Here is a 21,622-nt window from a genome sequence, read left to right on the forward strand (position 1 = left end):
AGTGTGAAGGACCTATAAATTCCCATTGTCGCCCGTCTGTCCTTCCTTAATCTCGAGGACAAAGTTAGATGGATGATGGGAGGCTCCGATCAGCTATGTACCCGTCCCTCACCACCCGGTCGCCCCATTGTGGGCCTGGCCGAACCCATAATGGGCCTACTAAAAGAGGCCCTCTTAGTGCCCACAGGGCGGAAAGAGTTAAAAAAAAAAAAAAAAAAAGTACAACTCGACACGACTCCATTGCTAACAGGAAAGGAATGATGTACAGCGGCAAGACACTACTAATTTAAAACTAAATAAATTAAAAATATGTTTTATTTAAAATATATGATTAAAAATTGCAGCTCGGTATAGTGACGATGTCACAATAAATAATTGCTCGTTTTGACCATATATTTAAACAATTCCAAATTTAAGGAAATGTTTCTTTAAATATATTTACTGTTCGTTTCTTTGAATACAAAGAAACAAATAGTAAATGTATTTAAGGCACCAAAATATTTGCCTGTGCAATTATGCACACATCATTTAAAAGACATGATTTTGTAAGACTTAAAAACACTGTCGAATGACGCGATAGTAAATGGTAAACGATATAAAATGGACTTTCCGATAAGACGGCACCTGGTAGCGAACGCCTGAAGTATGGATACATTCTTGACAAGTTTTACTGTCATACAATAGGAGTGGTATCAGCTGTATTCTTAAACCATGATGTAAAGTCTGACCATAGCCATATTAGTTATAGGCTATGGTTTGACCATATTGGTTAGTGGAGTTTCGGACGAGTAGGAGCTTCGAAAAGTCACCACTCAAAATTGTTCTCTTGAGAGATCCGGAACGGGCCGTTTCACGATTGCTTTTGTCAAGACTAATATTTTTTCGATACGCATTCATCCGGAGTAAAGATATTTAAGGAAAATTTGTTTTTAGGGAAACTGTTTACGAAGAATTTCAGATCTGTTTAAGATGTTTTTACGATAGTATATTGACAACTCTTTTCGGGGCATTGGCCTTGAAATCAAGGAATGTAGTTTTGGTCAGCAATGTTCCCTCTAATTTTTCTTGTAGATGAACGGAACATGTACTTCTCTGAGCAAAAAATTTTTCTGAGCATATATATATACAGGGTGGGCCAGCGAAAACGAAACGGCAGAGTGTTCGTGTTCGTCGAAGCAAAGCGCTCGGACAGGTCGATTTTACTCTCGAGGGGACATCTTTTGCAATAAAGTTTTTGCGATTCTGAATACAACAAACAACAATAAATTTTAAAAACTCATTTATTTTGTATTAACTAAACAAGCATTTATTTCGAAAAAAATGTTTGTTTAGTTAATATTCAGAATCGCAAAAACTTTATTGCAAAAGATGTCCCCTCGAGAGTAAAATCGACCTGTCCGAGCACTTTGCTTGGACGAACACGAACACTCTGCCGTTTCGTTTTCGCTGGCCCACCCTGTATATATATATATTATATTTTTTCCTATAAAAATTAAAAATAATTATAAAGTAGAGATTAAAATTCATTTTAAAACATACTTCCATACAAAATAATATCTTTTTGATTTAATGTATTTAATCGAAATATACGCAGAGTGAGAAATAAGAAAACAATTCAAATCAGTGTGCATGCTCACTTGCGCGGCGCACAAATTCTCGTGCGCGGCAACAACTTGAGCAGTGCGCGGCCGCGCAGCTTAGGGGCCGTCCATAAATTACGTAAGGTATTTTGGGGTGGGTGCGGGTCAAGGATTTCTTACTCAGGGGTAGGGGTAATAGATCTCGTCTTAAGTAATATTCTTATTTTTTGATCTCGTTGAGTGGTGGAGTTTTGAATTTGGCAGTTTCTATCAGGGGCGGACTGGCCTTAAAATTTCTGTGGGGAAAAAATCATTACCGGCCCAGCCCATAAATAAAAAAAATGACTTTTTTTCTATTTATATTCAAATACAGTATATTCAAAATACAACATTGACAAAAATTGCAATAAGCACAAGTCTAGAACATTAATTTTTTATTTAGAAGTTTGCTTTGTTGAGCAATAATATTAATGACATCAGAATCTATTTCATTTAAAATATCCTTCTCCGTCGACATTAACACGAAAGCTTCTAGATTTTCTTGCGAGATACTTGATCTTAATGAATTTTAACGTAGAAAAGTTCCGTTCACAGGACACTTGTGTTACAGACATAGATAGTAAATGTTTGTATGCTCGACCAAGTGTAGAATAAGCACCATTTAACACGTTATATCCGAATAATATATAACAACAACAAATAAGACAATTTTTGCAAGCTTTGCAGTAAGAGGATGAAATCGAATCTTTATCGTTTTCTAGTTGATCATCAGTAGAATGTTCATTTTCGTTTAATTTTATAAAAGTTTCACTGACATTTTCCTTTAAAATATTCCATGACGATTTAAAATGTTGCAATTCTGAAATAATATTGAGTTTCTTTTGGATTAAACTGTAGTAACACTTTACAGCTCTATATGAAGTGTCCAGTGAAGTCGGGTTAAAATACCAAATAGTCTTTTCAATTAGGGTTGGTCCTCGGATTGGTTGATTTTTGCGTCTTTAGTTAAAGGATGATAGAATCGTTTACGAATGTACTGTACAGTACATACGTATACTCCCTTGGAGTTCACTTAGTCTTGAAAAGGGGTCAAGCGCGTATGGACAGTCTACGAAAGTATATGTGCATTTGTACACAATTCTATCATCCCTTAAAGACGCAAAAATGAACCAACCCAAGGACCAACTCTAGTTGCGTCGAATATATGTACGAAGCGGGCTCTTGGTATTTAGTGCGATTGCAAACGACTAGATGTCAGTATTTTAAATTTTTATTTTATATAGCGTTATATTGTTTTGTAATATTATGTTCGACGCCGCAGGTTGCCCATCTACAATCAACGCCATTATGGGCGAATGGCAAACTAAAAATTAGTTAGCCAAACCTAAAAAATAGATTATTTTTAATTAAATTTTTGGAATATAAAATTATTATTGAATAACATTTTTACTTATCTAAAATAAAGGAAATGATATAATTGGCCATTAAATCCGTTATGATTACAATCAATGTTTTGGTGGCTGGGTGAAAAACCAGTAACTCGTGCTTTCAAAGATTCATAGGGGTGGTGAATAGTTTCTAGCAACGTAACAAATGACCAATTTTGTCTGTTTTGATTATTTTTCTCCTAGGATGCTTTGTTTGGGCCGAGTCGGCCAATGTAGTGTTGGACTCGGGTCGGCTGGACTAATTTAACTTCGGCCTCTGGTAGAACCGGGTAAAACGATAAAGGGCTACACATATATCTATATTACACCTAAAAATTGAAATTTATCTTACTTATCGAAAAAATAAATGAACTTTTTTAAAAAATAAAACCGAACAAAACGGTATATTATGTACATATTTAGAAAAACGGCCCAAATTGTATACGGCCCGTGTGGAATTTTCCACATATTCCACATGGCCAGTCCGCCCCTGGTTTCTATTAAGAACGCTCATTGTACCAATGCCATCTCGTGTGACGTGATAGAATAATAACGCTAGCAGTCTCACGCTCTACACATTTTTTATCATGGGAGAAAGGCAGTCTGGTGGTTTCTCTGTTTTGTTTTGTATGACGTTTCTGTTTACACGTGTAGTAGCTAGTAGTGATCTGTCAAAGTTTTTTGCGTCCTTTTGTGAAAAGTAAAATTAATATAAAAATATTATGACGTTGATTAATGATGATGATAATGAAAAGATTGTTACTAATTAAAAAATAAAGTTCTTAAAATGAATTGTTCATTCGAATTCATTAAATTTTCATATTTTTAAACATGTTCACAAAGTCTTTATAAATAATAGTACAGTACATTATATAATTATTAATTGGTTAATTAATAATTATATATTTTGGACCTAAGATTTTTAGGGTTTCATAAAAAAATTTTTTTGTTAAAATCTTTTTTTTAAATCATGCCTAAATATTATGTAAGATAGGGAAGGGGAGGTGGGATCAAAGAAATGTTACGGTTTCTTACACACGAGTGGGTGGGGATCTAGAATGGCGGAAATCACCTTTACGTAATTTATAGACGGCCCCTTAGAGGGAACATTGTTGGTCAGCATATAAGATTGCATAGAACAATGGACAAATATCGTTCATTACTTTCTTTTATATTTGCAGAATAGGCTTGTCATGAATTTTCCGTTTGTTGACAATGGAATTTGAGGTCCCCCTTAGCAATTAGGTAAAGAGCAACAACCCAAACGAAAAAGTAGGCATGTGCACCAACGTACGGGCACCTCCTGTTGCCCACTAGAACAAATTATGCCCCCGAACCAGGAACCCCTAAGTGCCTCCTCAGGAAAAAAATCCTCGCTACAGGATTTGTCACGAGGAGGGCGTACGAATAACCTGTAACTTCAGATTCTTAAGCATCTTCACTGGTTTTATTGCAGTGTGATCTTGCATTACCATGGTGCAAGAAAAAAATTGTTCTGATTATTCTGCGAAGATCCTCTTAAGAGCTCTTGTTTCACAATACTTCACTGAATTGATTCTCGTTCTTTGTGCACTCTTTCCAATACTAAAAATTTCATCATTGATTGCAGTTTTTATATCATTTTTTCTGTACATTAGTACACTTGACTGTAACAGGACAATAAACACAGACTTTGTACAATACATAGTGTAGATATTCGTGGCTACGAAAAGCATGATGTTGGCATTTCTCTACACTTTGTAGAATATTGCTATATTATGAGATTGATTGAACTGATAGACTGACCTATTGAAACTACGTGATATAAAATTTTTGGCATTTTTCGGGTCTACAGATCCATTCCTAATTTTAAAATAAACTATCTCAATATCCACCTTTTGAGTTATCTATTGAAATAACAATGATTTCTACATTTAGTGCCTTACTATAAATGATTAAAAGTTACGTTCTCTGATTTATATTTGAGAATGTATAGTTTTTTGAATTTTTCTGTATTATGCCTATATCTTAAACTTCAGAACATTATTCTTAAAAATAAGAAATTGTTACTAATTTCTTATTTTTAACAAAATATTTTCACTTTTCAGTAAATCTGGATGAAGCTAAATAATTATAAGTTTTATATAAATTTAAACTAATACTTGTTTTATAATTCATGACGAGAAAACTAAAATGAAATGTATTAAAATCAAAATTTGGCACCTCTTAAGAAATAGTCACCAATATTTAACTAAATACAATATTTTCATTTCAAAATGAATAGTTAAGTTCTTTTAACAATGTAAATTTATTTTAAATGTCATTAGATAGCTGTATTTCAGACAGTAATAAACACAAAATATTTATTTATATAATTAAAATAAATTCAGAAATATTCTGAATTAAACAAAAAAATTTATTTATAGTGGATGTATCATACAAACAATTTAGCATAGATTCTTTTATTAAATTATAATCTTACTCATTTAAAAACTTAGTAATTTACATGTCACAACCTTAATTTAATCAACCAGTGATTTAACCTTTATCTTACCTGTTTTTAATTTAATTTTTTTTTTATTTTTAAAAGTGCTTTGATTTGGATATATTAGTTCCCATAAAAGTTTATTTGGCCAATTTATTTAACAAGAGAATAAATATCTGTACAGAAAATTAATCACATTTTACAACTCTGATTGGCACGACTATGATCCCACAGATCTCGGGAATTTAATTTCATCCGTTTTATTTACATATCAGACGAACTTTGGAAAAATTCAACAGAATAATATGATTAACACAATAATTATTAGCTTCTGATTAATATTTTCTTGTGATTTAAAATAAATTCTTGGATAATAATTCTGAAATATACATGTTAATGGGCTAAAATTATCTTTAGATGGATATTTTAACTGAGGTATAGCATAGTATGCAAAAATTTATATATAATTCCATCTGAAATGCATTATGTTTTTCTATAAAAATATATATCATATTTATATATGTATATAAAATAATGCAATCAGTTCTTTGGATTTCAAAACAAATTACTTTCTTTTTATATCAATGCTATCTTGCAATAATTTTATATTCCATTTTTCAGAATCTAGAACATATGAAAATAATTACATAGTACATATATACAAATTTATGTTTCATTCACAAAGCTGATAATGGTATAACAAATATGGCATCTTTATATATTTCTATTATTCAAAGCTAACACTGTTGAAAAATAAAATAAAATGAAATCATCTTGATTGTTACATTAAAACAAAAATTTTACTGTTGAAAAAAAATATAATTTGTTAAGATGCAGTTACATCTTAATTTTTGCAATATATAATGAAAAATACTTTTCTTATTGATAAGGCACTCTCTGATGAAGGTTATACTGATGACGATGATAAGGTTCCAAAAACTTTTAAATGCCAACCGGCCTGATTAAGAGGAACCTGGAATATAAAACAATACACGTTATTACTTTTAAAGTTTTAATATGTAAAATTAAAGGCATTCATATCAAGCATATTTTCTGAGAGGAGAAATTTTTCCCTCTCATAACAGCATAATCTCATGAATGAAATTAATTACATTCATTAATTTTTTAAATCATTAATTTCAAAAAATAAAATTTTCCATAAAATCAAAGGTTAAAGAAAGTATTACTTCTGAACAGCATTACATAAATTAATCATACAAATCATCTGCTTCTGTTCAAAGATTCTTGCAAAAACTAAAATATTTTTTTTTTATATTATATAATATATTTAAACATTCTATATACATAAGATAGTTTTCAGTAAGCTACATTGAAATTTCTATATCTTTGGTAGATTTTGTCCACTTTCATACGATACACTCGTATGTACTAATGTATTAGTTTAATAGTAGTTATGATGATATGTTATGAATGCCTAGTATAACTAAAACATTTTTCTTATTAATAATTAATTAGTCAATTCTATAAGTTTGGTTTTTTAATTCAATGGTTTTAATTCAGAAACTAAAAAATACAAACTTCATAGAATTGAATGTTTGATTTATTAATAAGTAAAATCTGACATTAATATCAAACATTCTCCTTTATCAGAACTTTTAAACCAAGAATTTAATATCAATTTTATTTTCAATATTTTAAAATTTTCAGATTTAATTTCATAGCATCTATTCTGATTTTAATTCTAATAAAGGTGAACATTTTAATTTATTACATTTAGTCACATAAAAACAATAATTAGTATATTATTTATAGCATTAACACAGATACACACAATACATTGAAACCAAAAAAAAAACACACAAAAAGAAAAAAAAAGGACTTTATTGAACACAAAAGAAAAACAAGAGACCATCACCATTTTAAAGGTTAAAATTATGGGAATAATTTTAAAGAAATAACAAATTAGGTTCCAACTTGTCCACAGGGTTAGTAACACAATTACTGAAAATGAACTTTTAACTGACCTTCCTCAATGCTTTTCTTCCTCCAAAATTGCGAATTTCAATCATAAGTTCCTCTCTTGGATCAGATAATGGTTCAGTTTTACTCACTTTCAAAAGATGTGATGTAGACTGAAACTTAGAACTGTTTTTGTTTATTGGCACAACTGGAGGTAGTGGTGGTGGAGGAATAGATACACTAGATGACACTGGCAGTGAAACAGTGTTTTTATCACCATTAACAACATCTTTATTTAAAGCTGGTTTGCTTTTAATTGTTGCTACTACAACAGGTCTATTTATATTCCCATTTACTTTGATGGGATCCTGTGATGATGATTTGGTTAAATCTGAAATTCTATCATCTGAGGCAGAATTGTAATGAGAATAAATGATTTGGGATTTAGGTCTTATATAAGTTTTTGATACAGAAGTTCCCTTCTTGGATTCCGAATTTATAACAGTTCCGGCAGGGTATTTTGCATTTGCTTTCATTTCTTTTCTTATTTGAGCAAGTATTACTGCTGGAGGAGCATCTTCTAGATTTTCAGGCATGTTGTTTGCCACTGCAGTTTTATTATTAGATGACTTAATATCAAATTTTGCAGAAATTTGTGAAATTTTATTTTTTTCATTATCTTCCAGTAATACACTAGATTTCTTGCATTTATCTACTACACTATTATTTACCTGAGATTTGTTTGCATTTTGAAATTTTGGCTTTACTTCTGCAACTGTTCCTACTGTGATCTCAGGCTTCCTTTCCCAAGATCCAATTGTGACATTTTTAAGAATCTGTGATTTAGGTTGTGAATAATATTCAACAGTAGAAGAATGAGTCTGTTCTACCAGTTCTTTATTCACATTTGGCTTTGGCCTTGGAAGTGTTCGTGATCTTTGTGCCACACTAGATTTTTCTTCCACTTTGGGCTGACTACAAAGAGGAGAAAGATCAGGTACCGACATTTCTGGAACAATCCGTTTTTCTTGCAACAGGGTTTGATTTTTTACCAACTGTTGCTGCCAAACCAATAATTGGTTTTGCAACTTTTGATATTCTTCTTCTAGCTGACGTTGTTCTATTTTTGTGTCTTCTTCTCTTCCTGTTGATTTAAACGACATTTGATTTTTATTTCTTACCTCTTCCACTTTCACTGTTTCTTCTTGAAGTAATTCGTCGGAACCTTTATTTTGGTCTACTTTGTTTTCATTATAGCTGTTTCTAGATTTGAATGGCATAATTGTAAAATTATAAGTTGGCTTATTAACCTTATTAGATTCTTTATCATCATCTTTAGGAAATGAATTTGTTTGAATCAGATTTGATGATTTATCAGTATCTGTCAAAGATGCAGAAAAGGATGGTGAATCAGTCACATCAGAATTAGTTTTTTCATTTTTATATGAACCAATTGTAAAATTTTCTAAATGAGGTCTTCGTTTAGGTTGAGGTACTACAATATATGTCTGAGTAGATATAGATTCTTTATTTGTAATATCAATTCTGCTAATTCCAACAAATTTATCATCATCCACTTTTTTTATATCTGTTTCATTTTTTGACACAGTTTTAAATTCTTTATAAGCAGAATTTGTATCATTTTCTCTTTGAGTAGGATCAAATTCAGGAAATGAAACTTCACTACTTGTGCTACATAAACTATAAGATTTTTCTCTTGCTGATTCTGGTGGATCACTTATTGGAAGAGGAGGAGGAATATCACTGCTCATAGATCCAACCCTAAAACATTTATCTCTTGGAGGCATTGTTTCAGGGAGAGATGGTGGATAATTATCTATTAAATCATCATCTGCTTTATCCTGTAAACAATCAGAATTTTCTGCTCTTGGTGTTTCAGTTATTTCCTTTAATGCACTATAATCAACGATATTCTCTATACTATCATTATTTTCTGGAAACAAATGCACTTCATTTTTAAATAATTCAGATTCTAAACTAATTGAATTATCTCTATTATTTCGGAAAGGTGATGGAGGTTCTGGTATACTAAAGTCCCATTCAGGATCGCTAATTTCAACTGCTTCTTCATTTGTTTCTTCTAAGGAATTTGGAATCAATTCTTTATCAACATCATCTTCATCTTTTCTTATCGGATTAATTGACATTTCATCTAAACAAAAGGTAAATTTAAAGAGAAAGCAATTTCATAATTTTATATGTAATATAAGATGTTTAATCTTTAAATTTAAGTAAAATAAATTAATTTTGTAATTTTTAAGTTTTAGACAATTAACAAACAGAGAAATTAAAGTATTTAAAAGTTGATATACCATGGTCTGAAAATTAAATGATTATTATTCTGTAAAATTAAAAATCAGTTATAATTTCAATTTTATTTCAACTGCAACAATTTTCAACACTTAATTCACTCAGATCAGAAAAATTACTGAATTTAATGTAATTATTTAACTTAATAAAATCAGTAACTATTCTGGTTTCTGACCTACAATAGTATTTTTATGAAATAATCTACAAATGAATGGAGATAAGTATTGCTTTCTGATTAAATAGTATCAGATACATCTTTCAAATATTGTCTACATTAATTTCTCCCATTTCTTTTAAAATTTGATAAATATGATAGTATATAAATCTTTAAGACCAATGCTCCAAAAATTTTTAACTAAAACAAATCTGGCAATATTTGATAAGTTTCATAATATATATATTTACCAATGGATAATTTAAACCTGACATTACTATAAAGATATATATAATTGAGGACTTAAATATATATTTTACTTAAGTTTTTTTCAAATTAAATTTTAAAACACAATCAATTCATGTTAATACAAATCACTATGAGAACAGATATTTTGTTCATTTTCTCAAAAATTCATATTAACAATCTTCAGAGTTAAGGTCAAGGTTGTAAAATTTAGGGAGTTAAGGCTTAATATGCAATGGCTCTAAATTATATTTTGAATTAATTTACTAAATAAAATAAAATTTATTTACAAAAACAAGTAATGCTACAAATGATTTTTAAATCAAACAAAATGAAAACACAGTTTGCTGTTTAAGTGTGGCACAGTATATCGGAGAGGTTAAACAAAAAGCTTCTTTAAAAAAAAAGTGATTTTTTTTCTGTTGAATATTGTTTGAAAAATTAGATTATATATTTTTTTCAATCACAAATGTCATCTTTAGATATTCATCTATGTCACTTTCAAACTGCAGACAGTGGTGTATGATGTCTACTGCATCTATTACACCCATGAAAGAAAGCTTAGACAGTTGATCATCACTGTCAATGTCTCTCTCATTTATGGAATCATCACTTTCATCAAACAATTTCCTGACTAGTCCTGACACTATTGTGCAGAGTGTAATGTACAAGTTTGAATTATGTTAATGGCAAAGCACCAACTCCTTATTTTGGTGCTAAAAAAGTAAAAAAAAAACAGAAGCCAAATTTAGCACAAAGTAGCCAAGCCTGGTATTACTGTATGCACTCCCCAATATAGAAACTAGCAGGTGTTTGCATGAGACTGCATCCATTTAAAGGGTTGGTCATCCTTACACTTTAACCTATGTTTTCTGAGTACAGTAGAATAGTCCACTAAAACCAGATGTTTGAATTGCTCTACAGTTGAAAATTGGAGGTTAAACTTGTCTTTGCTTACTTGGAGAATAAAATCTATTCTATTCAAAATGGAACATTTTATCACAGTATCACTTTTTATTGTTCATTTTGAAAAGTATAAAAAGCAACCATTATTGGAAATAGGTTATTTCTTGGGGATTGTGAAGGTTTAGTAAACTCTGGTAAAATTGTTTGTTCACTTTATTGCTTGAAAATTATAATTATAATAATGGTATTTTACCAGGGCAACAGTAAAATTCACTTTAACATGAGAATTTGAGTTATTGGTGTTCCTTTTTTGGTGAGTCCATTTTAAGGCCAGTGGACTGTAATCATTTCATTAGGAATTGTAAATTTTAGAAAGATTAATTCAAATTATTTTACATGCAACAGAAGTAATTTTTAAAAGAAATGGTGGTAGTACTTTATTTTCAAATAAACAAAGAAAAATTTAATAAAAAGTTATTTATACAGATGAAAATGTAGTGCAATAGTAATATATCCTAAACAATATAACAGCATTTTGAAATTTCAAAATTAATTTTTTCCTGAATTAAGAGATTAAACTGAGGGAAAAAAATATTTAAAGTTATAGAAGCAAGATCAGTTGTATATTATCATCATCAACTTCTCAATACTAAGTTATTACTTTATATAACTGTACAGTACCAAATACTGTTGATACACCAAAAGGTGCAAGTCTTCAAATCTCAGCCTAAATTATTTTCTGTTACTATAAAGATATGTGAATAAATAAAAATTGGAATATCCTAAAATGTTGAATGTCTCATAAACCAATAAATGAAAACAAGATGACTGAAGGAAAACATAATTATTGAACTTTATTTTATCTTTAAAGATCAGAGATCATTTTCAATGTATATATTAAGCTTGAATCTTCAGATATAAACAGAATTTTATTTTGTTCCACAAAATAAAACAATGACAATGTTTTGAAAATTTCTATGAAATAAATATTAAAAAATTTCATTATTTAAATTTTATGTTGTATAAATGACAAATGTTATTTAATATAAGATAAATTAAATACAAATAATTATCTCAAAAACCATTCAATGGAGATATACGAGGTTTATTGAACTGTAATGAAGCCAAGGAAACAAAATGATTTTTGAGATAATTTAATTTAAAGGCAACAAAGCTTACAACTATATACTAATATAATGTCTTTAAATGTTTAAAAGCTTATTTTATATGTAAATAGACAAAATAAACTTTTTGAATTTTTTTCAGTTTTTAAATTATGCCAGGAATGACTGGAATATATGTTCAAAGTAGAATATTTTGAGATCTGATGATGAGGTATCAATAGTTAAGCCTTAAAAACATTTTATCTCAAGAATAAAAGGATTCCTTATCTGGGTGAAGTGTTTAAAATTTTTTCCCTATGGGATCAATGGAAGAACCAAAAGTTTACTTCATACTAACTACAAACATGCCTGGGGGAATCCAGAAATAATCTGGATTTCCTTTCATCATGATGCACCACAACAGATGATATAAAACAAAACTGCAATTGTTATACAAAGTTTAAAATTTGAAAGTTCTTAATTCATTTCTCCTCTCTAATTTAGAGTCACATTAACAAATACTATTTGTAGGATACATACTATTAAAGTACCAAAATCCCTTCAAAACTATTTTGAAATTGTTATGCTACTCATTAGCATTAATAGACCACCAGGAGCTGCCAAACCTTGTCATATTAAGAGTCCATTAGAAACACAAGAGCTGAACCATCTTTGGAATGATATTTTATACACACACATACACACAATTAAAATATAATTATCGCTGTTTTGTCGTAAATATCACTTAGGTGACGATAATATGCACAGTACATTTGGTAGGTAAGTAAAAAAGGTTATCTAAAAAACCGATAAAAATAGAATTATTATAAATTAATTTATTTTTTTTATGTAAATATATATATCATTGTTTCTCTTTCATTACTTACTGGCCAAAAGTGAGTTTATATAAATCAGTTAAGAGAAATTCATGAAACTATACATTAAATACTTCACTACGATAATAAGTTATAAGTTAAAGATAAAATAACTTCCTTCTTCCATACTACAAGTGTAATAAGTCATGAATAAATAAAACCCCAAGTAGGCATATATTTTTTTAAAAATAAAAATGAAGACAAGAAGCTAACTTTACAAATAAAAATGCTTCTAAAATATTTGATAGAGAGTCACAGAAGGAAGGAAAACTGCAAATTAATGAGATTATATACAATGTAAAAAATAATAAAGGAAGAAATTTATGTAATAAAGATTTGTAATATTAGGAATCTACAACTAATCTCTTTGAATTAAAATTAAATTTATTAAATATACCTGAGCAATTTACAGTTGTTTTAGTATCTTCATTAGAAACTTTGTCTTCAACTGTGTGTGTGTCATGCAAATGTATTGCAGTTTTATCTTTCTCAATGGTTTTCTGGTCAGATGGTTGATCTATAACATGAAATTTATAAAGTATAAAATTTCAATTAAAAATATAAAGTAGTTTCTAATAAGTTATTAAAGTTTCGTGTTTTATATATATAAAACATGATTAGTATTATATATATATTAACTATAAATTCAGATACATATTTAATTAAATAAAATATTAACTAAAATGTATTAATATTTTTATAGAATTCTGAAATTCTTATTAAAATTATATTAAAAATATTTATTATTTAAAGCCAAAGTCATGTAGCAATTTCTTAAAACAATAATAATCAATTATATTTAAAATTTTTGAAATTTATTGAATTTTCCAGTGTTCAAATATTTTTAAATGAAATAAAGTTTTCAGATTCTTATTTCCAGTTCATTTGCAATTTTTCCCATCTAGGGAGCAGTTTCATGTCACTATTAAATTTTAGCAGTTAATGGAAACACTTTCTTGTTGATGTTTTCACATTTCTTTCATTCAGAACAATTTTAATGAGACTGGTGGAAATTATATTATTTCGATAAGCTGTAGGTAGTCAAGAGTTTCTCAGCATGCCATAGACATATGTGACATTCAACATTTTTATTCAATTGCAAGTTTAAGATTACCATATATGCATGAAACATCTTACTATGCATATTTATGCAATATTTCACTTGGTTGATGAGTTGATTTCAAAATCCTTGTCTCGTATGTCTCATTATTTTAAACCAGGAAATTTTTACTCTCCTGGTTTTTATTTTATTTTTAGAATTCTTTCAGACAATGAATTTTAATATCATTTATGTATCTCATAAAGTAGTCATAACTGTGTGATTGATATATGAATCATCTTTTGAAATAATTTAAAAATCTAATCTGATAGTCCTGACAGAACCTCCAGAAATTCTAATTGAAATTAATGATAATTATATTCTTCATTATTAGAAGTGAGTTAAGACCTAAAGCACTGTAAATTATTAATTGTACAAAAATGTCCAAGTCCAACACTTTACATAAATTCAAATGAATAGAAATCCTTGGGCAATAAAATAAACTCATAAATCTAATTGGCATTCAATATGTTAAAACATTTCAATTTTGACTATTAAACACAATAGGTATTAACTATTGTCTATTAACTATTTAACTATAGTTAATAGTCAACAATTTTAACAACAAACAGGTAACTTGTCCTGATGAAAAATATTTTTCACTGAAAATGGTTATTTGATTCAATTGTTTACTGTACGTTATTCAGTTGATTATTATACATAAATTTAATTATTCCATTTTTTTAATAGTTTAATTATATAAAATTTTATTCCAAAGTTAAGCATATCTTTCTAGATAATGAGAAAAATAATTTTCTTTAGACTACAATTATATCTACAATGCAATATTCAGTTATATAACAATTCATGTAGAAAATGTTAGTAATCTAAAGTAAATAAGTTTATTTTTTTAGTGACTAAAATCTAATTAAACAATAAAAATACATAACCTTTCTAGAAAACAACTTATCAGATAAAAAATTTGCAATAATACTAAAGTAGTAAAACATTTACAAAATTCATACTTTAAATTGTTCAAAACAGATTTTCAAACTAAACTGAATCCTTAATTTCAACAGTAATTCTGAAATATGACCAGTTGATCTGATATGTATACAGATAAAAAAATCATTTAACCAATAACAATTTATATAAAGGTTTTAAAGGTTTAATTGATGATGATGATAATAATAATAATAATCTACTAAAGTTTTATTTACCCAATATATCAGTTTACATTCTTGTTAATCTATATCAGTATTTCTCAACCTCTAACGAATCATTGCCCCCTTCAATAAAACCGTTACGTAGTATCACCCCCTTCACTTCGAAAAAAATTTTGTTGGGTTTATTAGTTTATTTGATAATTATATACTTTGTAAAAAATTAAATATTTATTTACTCAGAATACATATTAGATTTTAATATAATTAACAAAATTAAAAAACATAAGTGTTAACAAATTTAACAAATATAATAAAATATAACACGTTTTATTGAATATAAAATGTTTAAGTATACAGAAAAATTAGTGTTAGTGCAAACCTTGAGGCTGATGAAGTTGAGCCAATTTGTTTATCTTTGGTTTGGAATTTGTCAAAAGTAATTGCAAATCACCTTTTTGTGTTAATTGTAACCGATTCATCAATATTATCGTTAATTGTATCAATATATATAAGAATGTGATAGTTTCTTTAGAGAATATTAGTAAATATTCAATTATAAGCATTCTACATCCTTTATCATATGAATATTCATAGTTTATCTTTTGTTTCAATAATCATAGATAATTGAAAAAAAATCTAATATTAAACTCAACTTGAAACTAACTTTAAAAGGTAAAAAAAAATCCTGACAAACTTCAACTTAATGAGGTTTTATTGTAATATAAATTCAAAACTTAAATATATTTTTATAGCATTTATTAATATAATGAAATGATAAAGTAAATGTATTAATGGAGAATATAAGAATATTAAAATTTGTTTTATAACTAAACTCTTAGAAACCTGTTATAAACAGTAAATTTAAAATAGAATTTTAGTTGTAATTTATTTAACTTTTGCATAAAAAATTGTTTCACAATGATCTATAAAAACAATTCCCAGTAATACATAATGTTTAATCTAACTTTGTATTTGACATTATCAATATAGGGTATAATAATGGCATCATTCTTTAATTTTATAAAAAATCTATATTAATAAAAGTGCATAAATATTTTTTAAATAAACAGAAAATAGATAGTTTATTATTACTTCATATTATGTAAACAGATCTAAGTAAACATACTGCAATTCCATACTTGAAATCTTTCAGAATTAGTATGAAATTTCAAACTAAGAATATTTAAAATATTTCAGAGTACATATAAAATTTCATTTTTAATGTAGATAATCACTATAAGACCACAGGATTTAACAAGTACTCAAGGAGTTATACTATATCTTTCATAAAATCAGTTTTGATGATAAGAGTCTATAAATGATGGACATGGTTTTTCATAAATATGTATGAACTTTAACACCCAATTTAAACTGTTTTCTTCAAATACACAAACTATTTTAAAAATGCCAAATACCTTATTAGCAGGGAAGTGTTTTCATATTTTTTTAATAACAATTAGATAAAGCATTAAGGAAAATATATTAATAAAATAATACTATTATATTAAGGCTGAACTGTACTTCATGAGAACAGAAAAACAAACTTTGCACAGTTAAATAGCTTTATATACAGTACTTTGTAGTTATGATATAATTTCATTCTCTTTCAGTTTGAAGAAAAGTAGAGCTATCTACTTTTCTATGCTTCATACCCCACAGTTCCTTGCATGCTAATCATGGAAATCAATGAAATAAAATGTTTATCAAAACAATTAAACATTCTCTATTTTCAGTAAGAAAAAAAAAGAGGAAAGAAAAAATTTGAATATTATGATTAAAATTTCAATAATTGTTAATAATTTATTTGAAATATCAAAAATATATTTCAGATTCATTTTCCCTAATTTATTTCATTTGTATTAGTCTTCATTTTTCTCTTCTTTTTAAATTTATTAAATGCTTATTCTCTCATATCTGTAAAATATTTTCAAAAAAAAAGAGATAACTACATTCAAAAGCATGATTTGATAGCATAAGAGATGCAATCTTTTAAATCAAAAATACTACAAGTATACATGCTTCTTTTTCGTAATTCTGAAATATAAATATTGGAGAGAAAAGAATAACAAATAAAAAACTTTTTCCAGTCTCATAAAGTATGAATCAGCCTTTAATGATAGTAATAAGGATTTGTTAGAAAGAAGCACACACCAGAGAAATTAAGTGATCTTCTGCAGGATTTGTTTGGTTCAATGGAGGAATTTTGAAGGGTTAGTCGGGGATGAGGAGTAGGAAAAGTTTTTGTCTTGAAAGAATCATCACGATTAACGTTAGTACGAGGAATGGGTTCTGGTTTCTTCTCATTAGTATTAACATTTTCAGTTGGAGTACTAGGAGTTGAAAATTCTAATGGCGGTGGTATAAAATCAGATATAAGTTCTTGAATAATAGAAGATTTTGAAGATATTTCACCTTTCTCCAGAAAATGAATTACTTCACCAGTTTCTTCTTCAGTATGGCGATGATTTTTAGTGTTAGAATCGGGTGTTTCTGGTTCAGTCAAGCTGTCATTATGTGAAGGAGAAGAATTTGTGGGAGAAGAAAGTGGAGAAGCATCTCCTTGTTCAGAGGGAATAGAATCAACTCCATTCTTAATTGGTGATTTACAAGAATCTGGATCTGAAAATATCAAATAAAATCATTACTCTTCACACTTCAATCATCTAAAAAATAAATATTCAAATAAATGAAATATTGATTTATTAATATAAAATTTAATCCCAATATTACTATGAAATTTTCCCAAAATGGAGATACTTAGTGATTCAAATAAAAAGTTTGAAAATTTAGATATTGCAATTAAAATAATTTCTATTAAAATAAAAAGATAAATAAAGGAATAAAGTATAACAAAAGTACAAAAAGTAAATTATACTATTACTAAAACACATTATTCCTAGCTAATACTAGAAAATTATTGAATAAATTTGAATGTTTCTAACTTTTATCTTTAACAGCATTAGATATTAAACTAGATTAAAAAAATTCTGTAAAGCTTTAATTTCATGTCTCATGAAAAATGAATATCACTTATGTAACAGTTCCTATTATCAAAGGGATTTTGCTGGATTTTTTTTACTGTTGTAAAAAAAATCCAGCAAAAACTTGTGTAATTTTCATGGCAAAAATGTTAAAACTGTGTGGGAGCACACCCATTATCAGATTTTTAATAATTAATAATAATATAAAAAATTTTTATTATAAAATGGCAAAAACCTTAATTTTCAGTAATAGAGACGAGAGTTTTATAAAAACTTGTAAATGCTAATCTATATATATATATATATATATATATAATCGAGATGAGTTGATGATGATGATGATGATAATAATAATACAAACATGTTGAAGAACACGACATTCTTACTGAACAACAAAAAGGTTGTCGTAGAAACCACAGGGGATGCAAAGAACAGTTACTCATAGATTCAGTCATTCTATGGCAAGCACACAAAACACAGAAACACACACATGGCTTGTATAGACTACAGAAAAGCATTCGACAGTGTTCCACACAGTTGGCTGCTACATATTCTACACATGTACAAAATACATCCATCACTCATTGCATTCTTCCAAAACACTATGCAGCACTGGAGAACACCACTACATCTCAGGGTTCATAACACTTCCATACAAACAAACCAAATCTTTATTAGGAGAGGAATTTTTCAAGGAGATTCCTTGAGTCCTCTCTGATTCTGCCTAGCCTTTAACCCATTATCCAACATGAAAAAACAACACAGTTTATACCATCACATATCATGTACAGGGACGACATAAAACTTTATACATCCACACAAAAACAACTTCATCAACTCCTACAAATCACACATTCATACACCAAGGACATACAAATGGAATTTGGCCTAGATAAATGCAAAACACTTCACATAGAAAAAGGAATCCTGAAGAAAGAAGATTTTGCACTTGGAAATGGAGACGTTATTGAATCCATGGAAGAGGGCGAGTTCTACAAGTATTTAGGATTCCAACAGGCCAAACTAACAGAACATGCACAAATAAAGCAAAGATTAATTAAAGAATACCAAAGTAGGTTAAATGCTATTCTCAGAACACAGTTAAATGCAAAACACACAGTTAAAGCAATAAACACGTATGTCATCCCAGTACTCACATATTCTTTTGGAGTTATACATTGGACTCACACAGATCTCGAGCAACTCCAAAGGAAAACAAGAACAACACTTACTAAGCATAAACAACATCATCCTAAATCCGCCACAGAAAGATTAACCCTTCCACGTAAAGATGGCGGACGTGGCCTGATTGACATAGTTAACCTTCACTACAAACAAATACAGTCACTGCGAGAGTTTTTCTACAAAAAACAAGAAACATCACAATTACATAAAGCAGTAACTCTAACAGACTCAAATAACACACCATTAAACTTACACTCACATCATATGGACACAACACAACATATAAAAAGCATAGACACCATTAAGCAATTGTGGGCTCGAAAGGCACTCCATGGCAGGCATCCTTACGACCTGGCCCAGGATTTTGTTGACAGAACTGCGTCAAACAGCTGGTTAGCTCAGGGATGCCTCTTTGGGGAGATGGAAGGATTCATGATTGCCATACAGGATCAGGTCATAAATACTAAAAACTACAGAAAACACATACTCAAAGATGCAACACTCACAAATGACATATGCAGAAAATGTCACATTATGCCAGAAACTATACAACACATCATCTCTGGTTGCAAGCTCTTGGCACAGACAGATTATTTACACAGACATAATCAAGTAGCAAATATAATACACCAAGAGCTTGCAAAGAAACACAAATTAGTAGACATCCACGAACCATACTACAAATACATTCCACAGACAGTATTGGAAAACAACACGCACAAAATGTACTACGACAGAGCCATAATCACAGATAAAACAATTTACCACAACAGACCAGACATCACACTCATTGACAAACACAATAAAATCACATACATTATAGACATATCCATTCCAAACACTCACAATATACAAAACGCATACATTGAAAAAATTAGCAAGTACACAGAACTCGCCCAGGAAATAAGGCATCTGTAGAGGATGGATGAGGTGCTTATTGTACCTGTTGTTCTCTCCTCTACAGGTGTCATACCACACACACTACACAAAAGCCTGGGCACATTACAATTGAATAGAAACACATACATCACACTACAGAAGGCCACTATATTGAATACATGTCATATTGTGAGAAAATTCCTGAATACAGACACACACACTGATACACTTCTTTAATTTCTGTTTTGGTTACTATGCCTTGACTTTGGTCCGGCATAGTACACAGCCACTGGTGTTAACCGAGTATATCTCACTTAACCCAACATAATAATAATAATAATAATAATAATCAGCGCAGAGCCCAAATGGTTAGGAGTTGAAAGTTGAAATTTGGTACACAGTTAGGATACATCACGAGAATGCACACTAAGAAGGGATTTTTTGAAATTTCTCCCCACAGAGAAGAGGGACAGGAATAAGGCCTAACACTTCCATCGACAATGGAATTACCAACAATGGAAGTGTTACGTAACAATGGAATTGTTAAGAGAAAACGACATGCAAGACGCAAATGCAGTTTTTTTCATTTTTGTGGGAAATCGAACTTATTTTTAGACCCATCTAAAAATTCTCTAATTAGTCTGGAAACAGGGGAACCCAATTCTTGCATTTTGTGAAAATGGGTAAGGTTGACTATAATGTAATAATCTTAATCTTCACTATCATTAATTTTGCCCAAGCAATGCCGGGCCTACCCACTAGTAATGATAAAATCTTCATTAAGCCCAACTTTATCTCCCCCATCTCTTGTTCTTTAAACATTAAAATTTAACCACTCAGCAGTGAGGAACGTATATATATGTTGAGGGTGATTGTGTGGCAGTGGTGAGGGACATATATATCCGCTAAATTCTTTTGGGGGTATCACCAAAAACTAGTCAAAAACTACCGCAAAAAAAAAAATTCACATAAAAAGTGAATTATGTAACAATAAAACAAGACTTTTCTTTATTAGACATAACTGTTGTACAAAATCTTTTTCCAAAACAGTAATGAGAAAAAATGTGTGAAAAAATACTTTAAAAATTTCCCAGGTATAGTCTCTACTACTTTGGGATAGCACCATACCTGACTATCCCACTGCTGAAAGGTTAATAGTATCAATCTCACTAATTCACAAATCTCCCTGCAAAATTTCCAAAATTTTCAACGAAAGAGACAGGTGTTAAACTTCAAAGTGGGTAAACAAAATCATGCTACCCATACATATCCATACACTCATACATAAAAAAACCTCCCAACAATTTTTTTTTTGTATTTCAACATTTCAAGGTGCTGAGTCCCAAAAATGTAAAAATCTTGTGGG

The 21,622-nt window shown here is 29.1% G+C and overlaps 1 protein-coding gene across 2 annotated transcripts in view; it reads right to left on the reverse strand.

The window, feature by feature from the left end:
* Positions 1-5,594: 5,594 nt before the first annotated feature.
* The window catches only part of LOC136971729 (protein cordon-bleu-like), a 62,315-nt gene continuing 46,287 nt past the window's right edge, over positions 5,595-21,622 (reverse strand). The window contains exons 4-7 of one of the 2 annotated variants that reach the window (XM_067266224.1): positions 17,363-17,830; positions 13,404-13,523; positions 7,457-9,564; positions 5,595-6,444 (exon numbers count right to left, since the gene is read on the reverse strand). In XM_067266224.1, the coding sequence (XP_067122325.1) occupies positions 6,379-6,444; positions 7,457-9,564; positions 13,404-13,523; positions 17,363-17,830 (2,762 nt within the window). In that variant the 3' untranslated portion in view covers positions 5,595-6,378. Of the gene's footprint in view, positions 6,445-7,447; positions 9,565-13,403; positions 13,524-17,362; positions 17,831-21,622 lie in introns of those variants that run through there. The other variant, XM_067266223.1, reaches the window with a different exon arrangement.

This window comes from Centruroides vittatus, unplaced genomic scaffold, assembly GCF_030686945.1.
Source record: "Centruroides vittatus isolate TY-2023 unplaced genomic scaffold, ASM3068694v2 contig_2696, whole genome shotgun sequence".
Lineage (NCBI taxonomy): Eukaryota > Metazoa > Arthropoda > Arachnida > Scorpiones > Buthidae > Centruroides > Centruroides vittatus.